Source organism: Canis lupus, chromosome 30 (assembly GCF_011100685.1).
Source record: "Canis lupus familiaris isolate Mischka breed German Shepherd chromosome 30, alternate assembly UU_Cfam_GSD_1.0, whole genome shotgun sequence".
NCBI classification, from domain to species: Eukaryota; Metazoa; Chordata; class Mammalia; order Carnivora; family Canidae; genus Canis; species Canis lupus.
In genome coordinates, this window is record NC_049251.1 from 14,332,888 (window position 1) to 14,349,268 (window position 16,381).

A 16,381-nucleotide genomic window follows, 5' to 3' on the forward strand; every position below is an offset into this window, starting at 1 on the left:
TTCCTGATGCTTTCCCCCTTTTCAGCATTCCTGGGTCTGCAGTGTGTGCATTTAGCATGGATGACATTGAAAAAGTATTCAAAGGACGCTTTAAAGAACAGAAAACCCCAGATTCTGTTTGGACAGCAGTCCCTGAAGACAAAGTACCCAAGCCAAGGTAAAGAAAAAAAGACAGAAACTGGTTATTGTCTTTAACAAAACCCTCTGGTCACTGGAGGCGTCCATCCTCAGAGAGCAGGGGGGCCAGCCTCCCATTCCAGGAAGGGGTCCCCCGGGCAGCTCTGCAGACGGAGCCAGGACACAGAGCCCTGCGTGGGGAGAACCTGCTGAGTGCAGGGAAACTGTGCCCCCCCTCTGGTTTGGCTCATTCCCCCTTCTTTCTGGGCCTCTTCTTTCAGAGCAGACGCTTACTCCTTAGATACATTTTTGAGGGGGGAAAAATCACACTGTTTTCCTTTCAGGCCTGGCTGTTGTGCAAAGCATGGCCTTGCCGAAGCTTATAAAACCTCCATAGATTTCCCTGACGAAACCCTGTCATTCATCAAATCCCATCCGCTAATGGACGCTGCTGTACCACCCATTGCCGATGAGCCCTGGTTCACAAAGACTCGGATCAGGTAAGACTCAGGTAACAGCAGCCCACTCCCATCTAATGCCTTCTCGTCCTGTGGGCCTCCCGCCTCTGACTTGACATACCTCCTCTGGCAGGTACAGACTGACGGCCATCGCTGTTGACCACACTGCTGGGCCCCATCAGAACTACACAGTCATCTTTGTTGGCTCTGAAGCTGGCGTGGTGCTTAAAGTTTTGGCAAAGACCAGCCCTTTCTCTTTGAATGACAGTGTATTACTGGAAGAGATTGAAGCATACAACCAAGCAAAGTAGGTGTATTTTATGAGAATGCTTTTTTCAGCACTGCTCAAAAGTTTCCTGTGTGTATTTCATCTAGTAATTTCTTTTTAGCCCCCCAAATTAGCAGTGGTTTGGCAATATTAGTGTTTTGGGTTTTTCCCCCCTCAGTGAAATAAATCCTGAGTTTGTTGTTTTTCCCAAGTCCACCAGGGCTAGGATGGTGGAAAGTTAATGAATTTAAAAATAATTCAGCCCTCATTTTTCAGCTGTGGACAATGAGAACACATTTGCACCCACCCCTCATACCCTACAGGTTTATTTTAGGCTGCTACCTGCCGCAGACAGTTGGTTGCAAGTATGCACATACACGCAATACAATTCTCCCAACCACTGATATAAAAGATAACTAGACCATTTAAAAAAAAAAACAAGAAGTAGGTGAGAGAAATGGAGCAAAGGAGACTAAAGAGAGATCCAGAAACATTTAGCACAGCAAGATTTAAGTGCATTGAAACACTGTCCTTTTTCTTCCCAGTAGTCTAAAGTGGTCTTTACACAGTCTCCTTGGGTCACCAGAACAAGAAAGCAATCTTAAAAAAAACCCTTTGTCCAACCTGAAGATTAACCAATTGTGCAGAGCAGCAGAAGTTCAAATGCAGAATTATTACTTCCCAAACTATGTACTTAACTGGTTGGCTACTGAGGATATTTCTCAGGACCTCTTTGCTCTTAGTAATTGCAAAACCAAACCCCACTTTGCCTTGTCCATTTCGACTTATTAAGCATATGGCTTCAAAATGTATCCCAAAATACAGGTGCAATGCTGAGAATGAGGAAGACAGAAGGGTCATCTCCTTACAGTTGGATAAAGACCATCACGCTGTGTACGTGGCATTCTCTAGCTGCGTCATCCGCCTCCCTCTCAGCCGTTGCGAGCGTTACGGATCCTGTAAGAAGTAAGCTGGTATTTCTTTCCTTACCATGAGTCTTGCAGCATCATGACTTTTGATAATGAGAAAATCCAAGTTCCGTTCTGTTTGGTTTTATACAGGTCTTGTGTTGCATCTCGGGACCCATACTGTGGCTGGTTAAGCCAGGGGGCCTGTGGCAGAGTGACCCCAGGGATGCTGTAAGTATCCTCTGTCACATTAGCCAAGATCTTCTGAGAGCTGCGTCTGTCTTCTCGGGGGTCTCTAAAGCTAGAAATTTTAGAAAAATTCCAGTTGTACCACTTTTGTTCTTTTCTTCACCTCTTTTCTTTTTGTAGCTATGGGAAAAGTAAAAAAAAAAAAAAAAAAGAAAAGAAAGAAAGAAAAACAAGAAAAAAGAAAATCTGGAGCATTAAGAAGGAAGGGAGATTGTAGACAGGATAATACCTAAGGGAAATGAATGGAGAGAACCAACAATTCTCTCTCCCCTCTTAAACATTCTAGGGGCCAGATGTTGAACAGAAATACTCGTTGTTAGCAAGCTGTGTTGAAATGTCCTTTTTTGTCTCTCTGCCCATTCTTACTAATCTGTGTTCTTGGTTCTGCTCTGGTTGTCACTTGTGTCCCTATGAAGGCTGTTAACCGAAGACTTCTTTGCTTTCCATAACCACAGCGCTGGAGGATATGAACAAGACACAGAGTACGGCAACACGGCCCACCTAGGGGACTGCCATGGTAAGACTGGATCTTCCTTTCCCTTCTGACAGTTCTTTTTGACCACATTTGCACGTGAACATTATTTTACAATCAGCCTTTTAATGACTCAGGACACATACCACCTAGCATTTAACTTAAACTTCGCAAAAGCTGAGCTGTTTGGTCATGGGGATACGTTAGAGGAGAATCTTACTTTTTTTTTTTTTTTCCTTCACCATTTACAATTTTGTAGAAAATCTAGAGAAAGGTAGTCTGACCAGTAGGTTAACCTTTTAATTTATAGTCTTTTCTTTTGACTTTTTTAGTTAATTGGAATTCATAAATTTTTGCTTTCTTTTGGTTACTTTTTACTGATTACTTGTTCCTTTAATTCTTTTAGAAATTTTGCCTACTTCAACTACACCAGATTACAAAATATTTGGCGGTCCAACATCTGGTTAGTTTTTTTTAATTTTTTTGAATTAACAACCTTTTCTTTCCTTCAGTTCAGCATTTTCAGCCCCCTCTCCCCTCCTTTTGCGCAGTTTGGCAGCCCTTCATGTTTCTGCTTTGACTCATAATCCCACTGATGGTACTGAAAGACTTTTTCTTACTCAGCACTCCACCCCTGTGTAGCATGTTAACGATTCATCATTGACCAAGGCACATCTCGTAAGAAAAACCCAATGGATTCACATAGACTGCATTCCAGCTGCACGCCCGCCCACCCGAGCTTTCTTCTCTCTCACCCCTGTGCATTGTGGATGTTCCCTCTGGCCATCTATACTTAATGGATGGCAGGATTTCATTATTTCCCCCTTCTCTCCTCACCTTTCCTACGACCTAGTAAACAAATACACATTTCCCCAAAATGTGTATTTCTAAATTTTGGACATCTTTTTTTGAATCGTTTGCGGTGATCCCGGGAATCTTTGAATGTTGTGGTCTCAGTGGTGTGTAAAAGGCTCCCGTTGAATGAAGCTGGTATCTGCGTATGAAGGTGTTCCATAGGCTCTCCGTGCCCATCTGTCTGTATCTCTTTTGGGGTCTTCATCTGCGACCATTGCACCGGTCTGGATGGGGGTCTCCAGAATTTTAACCTAAAACCGTATGCTTACATCCCGAGGGAAAATCTACTTTGTGGAAATGAGTAGCATATACACTAAGAGGTTAAGTTACTTGTGGTCCTATTGCTGCTTCTAAAACTCACAGCAGTTTGGTTCCTCAGAAGGGAGAGAAGGATGGCAGATCTTACATATCAGAAGATCCCTATGCAGCTTATAAATGCCATTTCTTTTGCATGAGTTGCTGCTAATTCTTCAGAAGAAATTCCCTGAGCATTTTGAAAGGCACAGGCAAGGATCCTCCCTGCTTCAGTGCTTTATCGTGGACAGTGCGAGGCCTCAAGGCACAGATGCACGGGAGGTCCTCGGTAAAGCTCTATCGGGACAAAAATCAAGTGCTTACAAGGATTTAACCAAGTCTTTCCTGATGAAGTAACCCTGTAGGTTCCTCAGTGAAGGACATACAGTGTCCAACAGTCCACGAAAACGCTTTTAAACTATGCACAAAAGGAAACAGAATAATGCCGTCTCACAAAGAGATGGAGTAAGTAGCAGTCAGTCTTTGGGATTTCTATTACCTTTTCCATGAGGGTCATTATTTACCATAGGAGCTTTGGTAGGAGCATTTGAGTGTCTCTAATTTTGAAATCTGCTTTATTTGTCTTCATGGTTAATTTTTAGTTTTTCTTTTTCCCTTGCAAGAAAGAGTTTTGGTGTAGTCTCTTTGGATGTTTTTTTTTTTGTTTTGTTTTTTTATGAAATCCTCGAACAGACTTTCTCATAAAATTGACTTAAGCTTTACTTAAAAATGCAACAGAGCAGTCAGAGAAATCTGTCAACACTACCCACGTTAATAAAAATCTGTTTGCCACCACAGACATGGAGGTATCTTCATCATCTGTTACCACAATGGCAAGTATCCCAGAAATTACACCTAAAGTGATTGATACCTGGAGGCCTAAACTGACGAGCTCCCGGAAATTTGTAGTTCAAGATGACCCAAACACTTCTGATTTTACTGATCCTTTATCGGGTATCCCAAAGGGTAAGGCCTCACCAGGGAACTCATCTCTCGCTGAGTGGAAACCTGATTCCTGATACCTTTGAGGAGCTGGTGGCTGTAGGGTTTCCTAGAAGTGGGCTGGAACAGCCCTGCTGTTGCTCATGCCACCTCCCCTGGTTGTGGTCACTCCAGTTTCCTTGCTTGTATTGGAGTGCATTCCTTTACAGATGAAGGAGGTGGAAAGCCGTGAAAGAAAGGGAGGTGATAAGATAGCCACTCAGACAATCTAGTCTGTGTTGGTTTCTGCTGGAAGGTGCTGAGAGCCTGCTCAATGTCAGATAATTACTAGGACCACCCCAACAACATCAAAACACAGAACTCATTAATTGCAAATATCTTGGTATCAGATGTTTTGTCTAAGAGCCTTTCCCAGCCTTCTGTTTAGCTTTGATTCCAAATGTAATATGAAAAGGATATGCAAGGTGCTAGCGAGCTGCTTGAATGTCACAAGCAATAAAACGTAACAGAGCCCTTGTCCATAACTATCGTTTCCAGCCCTTGATAGAAGCAGTTATAAAACAGCTGCCTGTTGAGTTACCTTATTAGACATATTACTCTGGGAAAAAAAAAATCTCCAGGGCTTAGTAGACTGTGGTATCAGGTTTCCAATCAGTTTTTATGCCAGTACATTGTCATTTATGATTTATATGTGTTGCTTTGAGTTTTATATGTTTTCACTGTAAACAATTTTATAATCATTCTTTCTGTTTTGTTTTCTTTAGTAATATCGTTTCTTTCTACTTTCTTTTCTTTGTCTTTCCCAATGCCACTGAATTCCATAATCCCAAACATTGATTAAAAACAACTAATGTTCAAAGGCCTTAGTACTAACCTAAAGCAACAGAACCTTCAAAATTACTGACTTACCTTATCCTGGGATAGCTGTGCTTATAGCATGTAACAGACTTGGATACCTCTTAAACTAACATTTATTTGATTGACTGTTAGATGTCTGTGGTTGCATTAAAAATCCCAATAACTATAAACTAATCCACTCTTCTTCTAGTCTAACTTAAATATTTCTTAAATATCTCAAGACAGTTGGATAATATCACTTAACTACTACATATTATATTTCTTTAGACTATCTGGATCTCTTTCATAGCAAACAATTCAAGAGTACTTCACTCCAAGATGGAATGAAAAAAATATATCAAAGCAAACAAGAAAATCCATATTTGTAGTTAACAATCACCAAGCAGGTCATTGTTATGCTTTTAGTTTGTGAACCAATTATCTGTCTTTATTGTAGTGAAGATAGCATAATTATCTTAGCATAATGTATGTTTATGCCAATCCATACATGTTCCTAATTCCAGCTGTTGCTGATACATGAATTAGGAGAAAAATCATAAGACAGAATATTTCAAAACATTTCTAAATTGGCCATTTAGAAAATATGTGCTTTCTAACTCTAATTTTTAGACCAGAAAACTCTTAAAATTTAGAATGTTACATAATAACTACTTAAGAGAGAAAAGGGAAAAAAGACACATATGGATTGGTGGGAGATCAGAGTTATCCTGGCATTTGCAGCAATCATATGTCTCTGGGGATCCGATCATGATTAAAGAAAAATATATAGATGGAATCTTAGAGTTTCCCTGACCCTCCAAGCTAAGCATATGGACCATTGTGAATGCAGTATTGGCTCAATGGAAGCCATTTGCCGGCTAATATGGTTTGAAAGAAGCACCCACTCAGACCCTTTTCCTACGTGTCTGTTGCAGGTGTGCGATGGGAAGTCCAATCGGGAGAGTCCAACCAGATGGTCCACATGAACGTCCTCATCACCTGTGTCTTTGCCGCTTTTGTTTTGGGTGCGTTCATTGCAGGGGTGGCAGTATACTGCTATCGTGACATGTTTGTTCGGAAAAACAGAAAGATTCATAAGGATGCAGAATCTGCCCAGTCGTGCACAGACTCCAGTGGAAGTTTTGCCAAACTGAATGGTCTGTTTGATAGCCCGGTCAAGGAATATCAACAGAATATCGATTCTCCCAAATTATACAGTAACCTGCTGACTAGTCGGAAAGAGCTGCCACCCAATGGAGATACCAAATCCATGGTGATGGACCATCGAGGCCAACCTCCCGAACTGGCTGCTCTCCCCACGCCTGAGTCAACTCCTGTGCTTCACCAGAAGACCCTGCAGGCCATGAAGAGCCACTCAGATAAGGCCCATGGCCATGGGGCTTCAAGGAAAGAAACCTCACAGTTTTTCCCATCTAGTCCACCACCCCATTCCCCATTAAGTCATGGGCATATCCCCAGTGCCATTGTTCTTCCTAATGCTACTCATGACTACAACACGTCTTTCTCAAACTCCAATGCTCACAAAGCTGAAAAGAAGCTTCAAAACATTGACCACCCACTTACAAAGTCATCCAGTAAAAGAGATCACCGGCGTTCTGTGGATTCCAGAAATACCCTCAATGATCTCCTGAAGCATTTGAATGACCCAAACAGCAACCCCAAAGCCATCATGGGAGATATCCAGATGGCCCACCAGACCCTAATGCTGGATCCTGTGGGATCTATGTCTGAGGTCCCGCCCAAGGTCCCTAACCGGGAGGCATCCCTATACTCTCCTCCTTCAACTCTCCCCAGAAACAGCCCAACCAAGCGAGTGGATGTCCCCACCACTCCTGGGGTCCCAATGACTTCTCTGGAAAGACAAAGGGGTTACCACAAAAATTCCTCCCAGAGGCACTCTATATCTGCTATGCCTAAAAACTTAAACTCACCAAATGGTGTTTTGTTATCCAGACAGCCTAGCATGAACCGTGGTGGGTATGTGCCCACCCCCACTGGGGCAAAGGTGGACTATATTCAGGGAGCACCAGTGAGTGTTCATCTGCAGCCTTCCCTCTCCAGACAGAGCAGCTATACCAGTAATGGCACCCTTCCTAGGACGGGACTAAAGAGGACACCGTCCTTAAAACCTGATGTGCCACCAAAGCCTTCATTTGTTCCTCAAACCACATCTGTCAGACCACTGAACAAATACACTTACTAGGCCTCAAGTGTGCTCTTCTCCGTGTGGCTTTATCCTGTCCATGTTGTTGAGAGGATGATGTTGTAAGGGTACCTTCAGACAAGACACTCCCTTGTATTTTAAGAGAACCAAGTGGCCAAAGAAACTCTTTCTCGCTTTGGCAACATCAGAACTTGCCACATGTAGCTACTACAGCAAAGCTTCTGTGTACTTGCCCGAAAACAAAGGAAGGTGCTGGTCATTCCATTTCTTTTGTTTGAAGCTAAAGAGATGCGTAGCTCTCAGGGGCTACCCTACCAGTATAGAGAGCTGATACAGTACTCAGAAGAATCTGTGAGCAAATACTTGAAAATGGGTTCAACTTAGACTACCATTATGTGTGGTCTTCCCATTAAATGTGAACATTTTAATTGTATGCATTCACCTTGCCTCTTGCACAAATGTCAAAAAACAATGGTAATGTCTCAAAGAAACAAACTTGTAGATTACCAAACAATTTGCTAAAAATTCAGTCTTTGACCCAAACTGTAGCATTTTTTTCAAGTGTGGCATTTTTTTCATGCCACCAATGAACTGTGGTGCGTGTGTGTGTGTGCGCGCGCGCATGTGTGCGTGCGTGTGAGTGTGTGTGTTCTGTACCCACTAAGATTTGTTTTGGTGCCCATTGCATCTTTTTGTGCTATGGACTTGTTTACATTGAGCATGACTGAACAAGAGACAATAACTTCTTCCCACAGCAGTCCATTGGGTTCAGCTTTGAGAAAAGAAGTAAAGTCAAGGCTGATTTGACCATCAAAATGATTAACTTGACTTCCATGGTCCCCAATGCCAGAATGTAAGAGTTCTAAGTAATTTTGTGCTGCTATTCATTAAAACTTCTATTACAGTCTTGCCAGCTTAAGGAGATAGAGATGTTAAGAGGTATCCTTGATTTATCCACCAGTATTCAGTAGTAAAATTTACCTGTCCACTGTGAATCCAAGCCTGACTCACTGTATTTAACCTTGGACACACTAATAAGGTTTTATTTTGATGTTGTTTGGTTTCTCCCATGTGGTAAAATTTCTCCTCCTTTAACTCCTCCTACCCCCAAGAGAAAAGAACAAAACAAACCAGAAGACAAAAGAAGGAAATGTGAAAGGAATTATAATTGGGCCTAACAGAGAGAGTCTCTGAAAACTGAACAGTGGTGCAATCATGCTGTCTGTGTTGTGTTATATGAGAATTTTCTTCTAAGTCATGCAGGTAATGACAATATACTGTAAATATTACATGTGAGTTTACCTGAATCTGTGCATTTTGTGCCTTATTCATGAGAATGATAGAAGTACTAAAATATGTCAAGTGTTTTCAGTATAGCACATCATTTACCGAGTGCCAGTTGTAAATGTTTTTCAACCAGCACCTGAAAAGACTTTTAAAAAAATCGTAAAAACAACCTAGAACAATTAATTGTAAAACAATCCACCCAAATAGCAGCATTACATCCTTTGCCATGATAAACATTCCACTCCTGCTTTCCTAAGGATGAAACAGTGATAATGTGAAGTCAAATGAGGTTTCTCGGGTAATGTGACACCTGCGGAAACCATAGAGTCATTTATTCGTAGTTTTGCAGAAGCCACTTACAGTTGATGATGTGTAACCCTGATGACTGTTTCAGTTAAAATGCTGCACACCACACCATGGTTTATTGAACCTAATCTAGAAAGTATCAAGGCAGAGGAACGCTCCTGACTTAGTCAGACAAATAAGTTCAACTGATTTCTTGTGATAACACTGACGATGTGTATTACTTGGGGGAGGATGGGTTGCAGAAGACCAGAGCATTTTTATACAGATTGTAGAATACTGATACAGTTATTCTTTTCCTTTGAGAATATTGTTTTATAAAGAACGTGATTCCCTGAGATCTCTGGAAGCTCAAAAACTAGAACTTCTGTTCTTGAAACACTTCAGCTTTGCAACTAAAATATTACAGATTAATAATAAATTAAACCAACCAACGGTAAACACTACTCAGCCCACCGCCAACAAACGTGTTTGAATTCACCTTACCAATATTAATCCCAGCGTGCGGAAAATGGAACAGTAACTCTATGTGAACCCAGATAACATTTTGTAACATTGTGCTGCCTTGTAGTTTGTAATGTGAGTTCTATCAGTATTTATGTTGAAATTTCTAACATAAAATCTAGTCTCTATCCTGTTAATTTAATTTTTAAATGCTTTATCCATTTGTGCAAAGGTAAACACAGATTGTATCTTTTTTAATGGTACGGCATAAAAAGTAACCCTAAAGTGAAGTGGCTCTATACTGTTTTATAGAGTACTTTAACATGTATAGATATCTTGTAAACTTGTATTGTGGATGTGTAAATAATATGTACTTTGGGTTTTTAACACCGCATGTAAAGTCAAAATAAAATATACAAATCATTATATTCTGCCTCTTGATATTGAAGAGGTTTATGGCTTATCATGTTTTAAGAATATTTTACAGTCAGTCAGCACCACTGAGAGTTTCTTTTAAAATGTACCAGAATATTCGTATCTGGAATACTTGCTATTTGGTCATGGTTCCACCACCATTCTCTTCTTGGAAAGCTAATACTGATAGAAGCCTCGAGAAACTGAGAAACGAGTCAGAAAGCCAGATGGACTGTGCCCGCATTAGCGGGCAAGAGCTTCAGGCAGACGTACCTGCAACTCGCCTTGTCCACCCTTCTGGTTCAGCAGGCATTTTTTAGAATGCGTGATTTGTATTCCCACATGAAAACTTTGATGTCATTTTAGTCCAGTTACAGCGGACAAACCAGGTTCCTGTGAACGTTTCTTGCAATTTGGTAAATGGCATTTCACAATTCCACTGTTTTAATTGAGTAGACTATATTGGGATACCTTCCCCAAATATGGAAATGGGAAACAAAATTATGATCCCATTTGGTGCTGCCTTTGGCATGGAGTGAGTTGGTGGCTGCTGTCATTGCATCTTGTGGGTGTTGAGGGGGTCACAACACTTCTGGGGAGGCCATGCGGGTATCCGTAGCAATCTCTGTGCTCTTCCCTTCAGCTTCTGCTCCTGCCCCAAGCCCCTGTGTACCTCCTCCCTGGCCATGTTTTCTCCCAGAACCCCAGCAAGCAGCTCTGCAAAAGTAGGAGCTTTTTGTCTATTCCTGTCTGGGGCCTGGTTCTCCTTCCTGGCGTCATCTAATTAGAATGCTGTATTTCAGTGTTAGTTCAGTGGTGTTCAGGAGTCCTTTTTCATTGCTATCATGGCATACTCTCATCTATGTAGATGTGAGGGATGGTTTGCAAGGATCCTCTCCTGAGAGGAAAAGAAATGTGGGAGGCAGTTTGCCCCTCTTTATAGCTACCACCACTACAACTGGTAGGCAGCGAGGCGATGCCACAGGCCATGGAGCCCGACTTGGGACTCCGAGCCCTGCCCCACCACCCATCAGTGCAGGAAGTCTGAGTCAGCCTGTACCCTTTTGTGTTGCTGGAGAAGAGGGTGGAAGGTTTTCACCCATCCCGCTGACTTGCAGAAGTTGATTTATAACTCTTGGGGATTAACAAATGAAGTAAGGGATCCCTGGGTGGCGCAGCGGTTTAGCGCCTGCCTTTGGCCCAGGCGCGATCCTGGAGACCCAGGATCAAATCCCACATCGAGCTCCCTGCATGGAGCCTGCTTCTCCCTCTGCCTGTGTCTCTGCCCCTCTCTCTCTCTGTGACTATCATGAATAAATAAATAAAATCTTAAAAAAAAATGAAGTAAGACAATAAAATGAACTGTATCTTCAACCTTGTTTTTTCCTGGGCTTCCTAACCATTGATTTCTCTTTCAATTTCATTACCTATTTCTTTTAAATTGGCGTTTCCTATACCTTATGTTCATCGTGCCAGTTTTCCTGGGTTTAGTAATTTTCTTTCCTCTAAAAAAGTGGGGCACCTGGGGTGGCCAGTTGGTTAAGTGTCTTCCTTTGGCTCAGGTCATGATCCCAGGGTCCTGGAATCAAGCCCTCCATCAAGGTCCCTGCTCAGTGGGGAGTCTGCTTCTCACTTTCCCACTGCCCCTCCCCTACTGCTCTCTCGCTCTCTCTCTCTCTCAAAATATAAATAAATAAAGTGCATCTTTCTCTTCTCTCTTTATAGCAGATCTTTCTTGGCTTTTTTTCAATCATCTTTGATAACTTAGTGAATGATACAGACTGGAAGCTGAATTTCATTTTCCTTTTCAGGGGATTTACAGACCCCCAAGACCACATCTGTGAATCCTCAAGATAAATGTTTAGAGGCCATTTGAGAGAAGTGGGGTCAGAGAACTTGGAGCTTTCCATAAGGAAGACATCGTAGAGGCACACTCAAAAAATAAATTAACCAGGACAGACCACCTGTACTCTCGTTCCAGAAGTCTCATTGATTGGCATTTAGGTTACTTTGGGAAATGGCAATTTTGAAGCCTGGAGCACTTTAGATGCCTATGTAGGCTAAGAAGAAAGAGTGTCTCTCATCCAACATAGTGGGCCTTTCATGGCCTAGGTGTTCGCCAGGCACCAAGATGCCTCACTTCCCACCGTCTGAGAGTGGCCATTTTTCTGCCTTCCCCTCCCAGCTCATCTTCTTCATCCGAGCAAACAAAGGAAGTGTCCAAAAAAGCCGTGGCTACACATGCAGGAGCTGGGTTCTAATCCAAACTCCATCACTCAGCAAATAACTTTGTGGCACTATACTTCTCTGGATTTTAGTTTTCTCATTTTTGAAAAGAGATGGCTCAGCATCCGTTTTGTTGACAGTTCTATGGTATCTGTCAACTCTATAATTCCATTCCGTATTTTATGAATGCTATGCTTAAATATTACTCTTTCAATAGCTTAGTTTGTAGGCTTTTTATGGGTGTGTGAGGCCTGTTCCCTGTTAGATGTGAGATATATGTGAGATTAGCAATAAAATAAGGCACAATAAACAATGCACTTTAAGCCATTCAGCTTGGGTCTATATTGGTTGTATACCCTTTTTGCATATATAACATGCAAAATACTTAAATCTCTGCCAATGTTGCATTCTTTATCAAATAGATGAGATACCATAAACAAGAAGGAAATGGACCTATAATAAAATCAATGTTTAATTCACAGAAAAATGGGGGAGGTGAGAGGATGGGGTGGGGGGTGGTCAAATCCGGCATATTCAGACCATGAATCAATTGGAATTCACATATAAAAGAAAATTGAATATTTCTAGACCCTGGCCCATAGTATAATTCTTTTTAAAATTAGGTATTGATTACTGGTTGATAAATCTCCTTGTAACATGCCCTTTGGTTTATCTTAGCCTCTTATGCTAGGTGAAGGAAACAATGAAAACATGGCATTTGTTACATATCACTGTTGCTTAGGACTTTTCTTCATTTGTATGAGATGGACCCACAAGACACTACTGTAAATATGGACTTGAGGCTAGTTAGTATACTAGTGAGAGGAAAGGTTTGTCAGTGTCAAGCAACCCAGCCCAGTGGAAGTTTCTGTGCTGGTGGAGATGTTCTGCATATATGCTATCCAATATGGTATCCATGAGCATCCAATATATGGCTTCTGAGCACCTGGAATATAGCCAATGCCCCTGAGATACTATTTTTGGACAGCACTGGTCCAGAAAGCCACTGCTGTTATTGCCACAGCTATTAGAGGTCAGACTGCTGAAATATAGCAATTCCAAGGAGTATTGGACTCTGGTTAAAAGATAAGACACATTTTGTATATGTATTTTGTATATCTACCCCTGTGCTTCACAGTGAGCTGGGGTCACAGTTGATCACCCAATTACAGATCTAGTTAAAGGATATGGGTTTGCTTTTGTTTTTATTTTCCTTATTTAGAAACTATCATGAGCCCATCCCTTGATACCTGAGAGAGGGTCAGTACTTGGTTTGGGTGGACAGGTTCATCTTAGGTTTTCCTGTGGTTTTGAGGCCTATACAGTTAATACTCAACATGTTTTTTGTTGAAAAGGGATAAGATCTGTCATTCATGTTTTCAAGGTACAGAAATTGAGGTCAACGTGGCTGACAACTATGGAAATGTAGATGACAGCCAATTCACAAATCAGGGCTAATTCATATATTCTCACACTCGTGCCCTGTGCACAAACCAACACCCCCCAGGAAAGGGCTGAAAACAAAGCAAACAAACAAAAAATATCAGCGTTCAATCAGAATGGATGGCCTCTCTCCAATGCTTCATGTATAATGAGGAAAAATAAAAAAGGTAGAATAATTACAGTATCCAGGAATACGTGCCAAACATCCAGTGAAAAATGAAACATTCAGTGAATCAGTCACACACTAGGCCATCGTAACAAACAGGCCAAATCAATTATTTGGAAAAAAATCCATGGATTGAGCCGACACAGTGTAGGTTGAAAACAACCAAAGAGGATGAATGCAGAAATGTTAAAAGAAACTAACCTGATATGTCCAAATTGTACCCATCTAAGTTTCTGGGCATCTTGCCAGATCTACATCTGTGGACTGTCAGAGTCTCAGGGGAGAATTCACTTTATTTCTTATTTTGGAATTGCTTCATACTGAGCTGGGGTTACATATTGGGAGTTAAATATGGTTGTAATTTTTTGACTGCTCCTTATGGTTGGGGGAGCTAGAGGAGTGAGACTTTATTTCAAGGAGAATGTTTCCTGAGGATTTGAGCTGCCTGCCCCCCCCATGAGGCACAGAGTAAGCACACAGAAAGTGTTGAAGGACCAAATTTAGTGACTGCTTCAGAGCTTTGTCCTAGGTCAGGCAGCATGGTCTGGAGAGACATTTGCAACTGTTAATGCTAATAAGCATAGTAGAAGCATATACCCCTTCTTAGCACTTGCAAAATCAGGTTTCCAAATAAGAGGATTATAGAATTCTTTAAATATTCTGAAAGAAGGATTCCACAGGTTTGGGGGACAACTTTAGAAACTGTAAAAAGGAAATGGAAGCCTTGGAGTACTTTTGCAAATGTGAAAGTCTCTAGTGTTAGTGAACATTTGGGATTCGAGTTAGGCTCCAAAGTTCAGTAACATATCAGAGTGAAAAATAAGACCATTTGCTGGCCTAGGCAACTGGATGTTTGTTGGTCATCACGTGCCTGCAGCAACTCACAAAATTGAGTCAAAACTTAATATTCAATCTGACTTGATGATGGACTCTTCGGCTAAGGCTGTCTCTTAATAAATCCATCAGATCACCAGGACTTATTCAGAGACTATTTCCAATCACCTTTGCAACCCACATTTCAGAGAAGTGGAAACAGTTTAACTCTTAATGTTTGCTTAATTAACATAAATATTTATTACAAATTTATTTAACGAAAATAGCAAAATACTAAACTGAAGAAAGCAATAGAATTCAAGTCATTTTAAATGCAAATTTACACATAGAAAGGACTCTAGAAAAATATACAAAAGTATTGAAAACTGGCTATAATCATTAAAACTAACATATAGTTTTGAAATGTTAGCGATATGTACCCCTTGCACATATTTTGGAAAAGTCTCTAAGTTTGATTATAAAAAAAAAAAAAAAACCCTTGGATACAGCCTCTGACTTTACTTAGTTACCTGATGTGGAGAAAAGATGAAGTCCGCGGCCAAAAACAAACTCCCAGAAGGTATAAGTTAGCTACAAGGGAGATGTCTGTGATTACGATAGACCTAGATGTCCTTTGGTTTATAAAGGATCTAACCTGTATTTCTGTTTTGGTTAGAGATGCTAGGACTGAACTGATAAAATATGGAACTTAGGAAAATACTGAAAGGCAGAAAAGAGGTTTCCAAGGGACAGAACCATGACTGAGGCAGGTTAGCCAGGGCACCACCAGGAGCTGAGCAGCCTGAGCGCCCAGAGCAGGAAGTCAGAATGGAGAAGCTGAGTCAGCCTCAAAGGGCAAGGACATAGAAACATGTAAAGCCCCATTTGCTCCTTTATCTTCTGTCCCTGGCTTCCAGAACAAAAAGCAAGCAAACTGGTCAATAGAGAGGAGGTAGCTCTGAGGACAATGAGATTGTTAGGGTAATGATAACTTGTGAAAATAAGAAATAATTAGTAGAGTAAAATCCTCTCCTCTGACAGCCTGCCTGGTAAGCTTGTCAGGAAAGCCACAACCCCTTCCAAAAGTCCCTGCGTTTCCTCTCCTTGCCCTACCTTTTAAAAGATGAATCTGGGGTCCCTGGCTAGCTCAGTTGGAGGACCATGCAAATCTTGATCTTGGAGTCATGAGTTCGAGCCTTACTTCGAGTATAAAGATTAGTTAAATAAATAAATGTTAGAAAAAATGAACTTTCTTAATTTAACAAGTTCTCCCTTTGAAGAAGGGACTTTGCTCCTTCTGTCTTAGTTGTGTACTACAGAGATTAAAGATGTGTTTGGCTCATCTTAACCAGTGTAGCTGGCCAAAATGGAATTCATTCAGCCTCTAAGTTGCCACATAACTGTATACCATCATATTTTTTCTTTTTTTTAACTGAAGAATAATTAACATACAATGTTATATTAGTTTCAAGTGTACAACATAGTGATTCAACAATTCTATACTTTACTCATTTCTCATCATGGTAAGTGTGCTCTTACTCACCCACCCCCCATACTCCTCATCTACCTCCCCTCTGGCAACCACCAGTTTGTTCTCTGTACTTCAGAGTCTGGTTGTTTCGTTTGCTTTTCACTTTTTTCCTTTGTTCATTTGTTTTGTTTCTTAAGTGATATCATATGGTATTTGTCTTTTCCTGACT

General features: G+C 41.1%; 1 protein-coding gene across 12 annotated transcripts in view; it reads left to right on the plus strand.

Annotated features, from left to right (window-relative positions):
• Nucleotides 1-10,045, plus strand: part of SEMA6D (semaphorin 6D) — a 172,117-nt gene extending 162,072 nt beyond the window's left edge. For 5 of the 12 annotated variants that reach the window (XM_038580321.1, XM_038580322.1, XM_038580320.1 and 2 more), the window contains exons 11-19: nucleotides 26-157; nucleotides 462-617; nucleotides 709-882; nucleotides 1,669-1,809; nucleotides 1,905-1,982; nucleotides 2,417-2,517; nucleotides 2,879-2,935; nucleotides 4,420-4,587; nucleotides 6,336-10,045. In XM_038580321.1, coding sequence (XP_038436249.1) covers nucleotides 26-157; nucleotides 462-617; nucleotides 709-882; nucleotides 1,669-1,809; nucleotides 1,905-1,982; nucleotides 2,417-2,517; nucleotides 2,879-2,935; nucleotides 4,420-4,587; nucleotides 6,336-7,624 — 2,296 coding nt within the window. In that variant the 3' untranslated portion in view covers nucleotides 7,625-10,045. The remainder of the gene's footprint in view (nucleotides 1-25; nucleotides 158-461; nucleotides 618-708; nucleotides 883-1,668; nucleotides 1,810-1,904; nucleotides 1,983-2,416; nucleotides 2,518-2,878; nucleotides 2,936-4,419; nucleotides 4,588-6,335) is intronic. The other 7 variants (XM_038580324.1, XM_038580327.1, XM_038580325.1 and 4 more) reach the window with 7 other exon arrangements.
• Nucleotides 10,046-16,381: the final 6,336 nt, after the last annotated feature.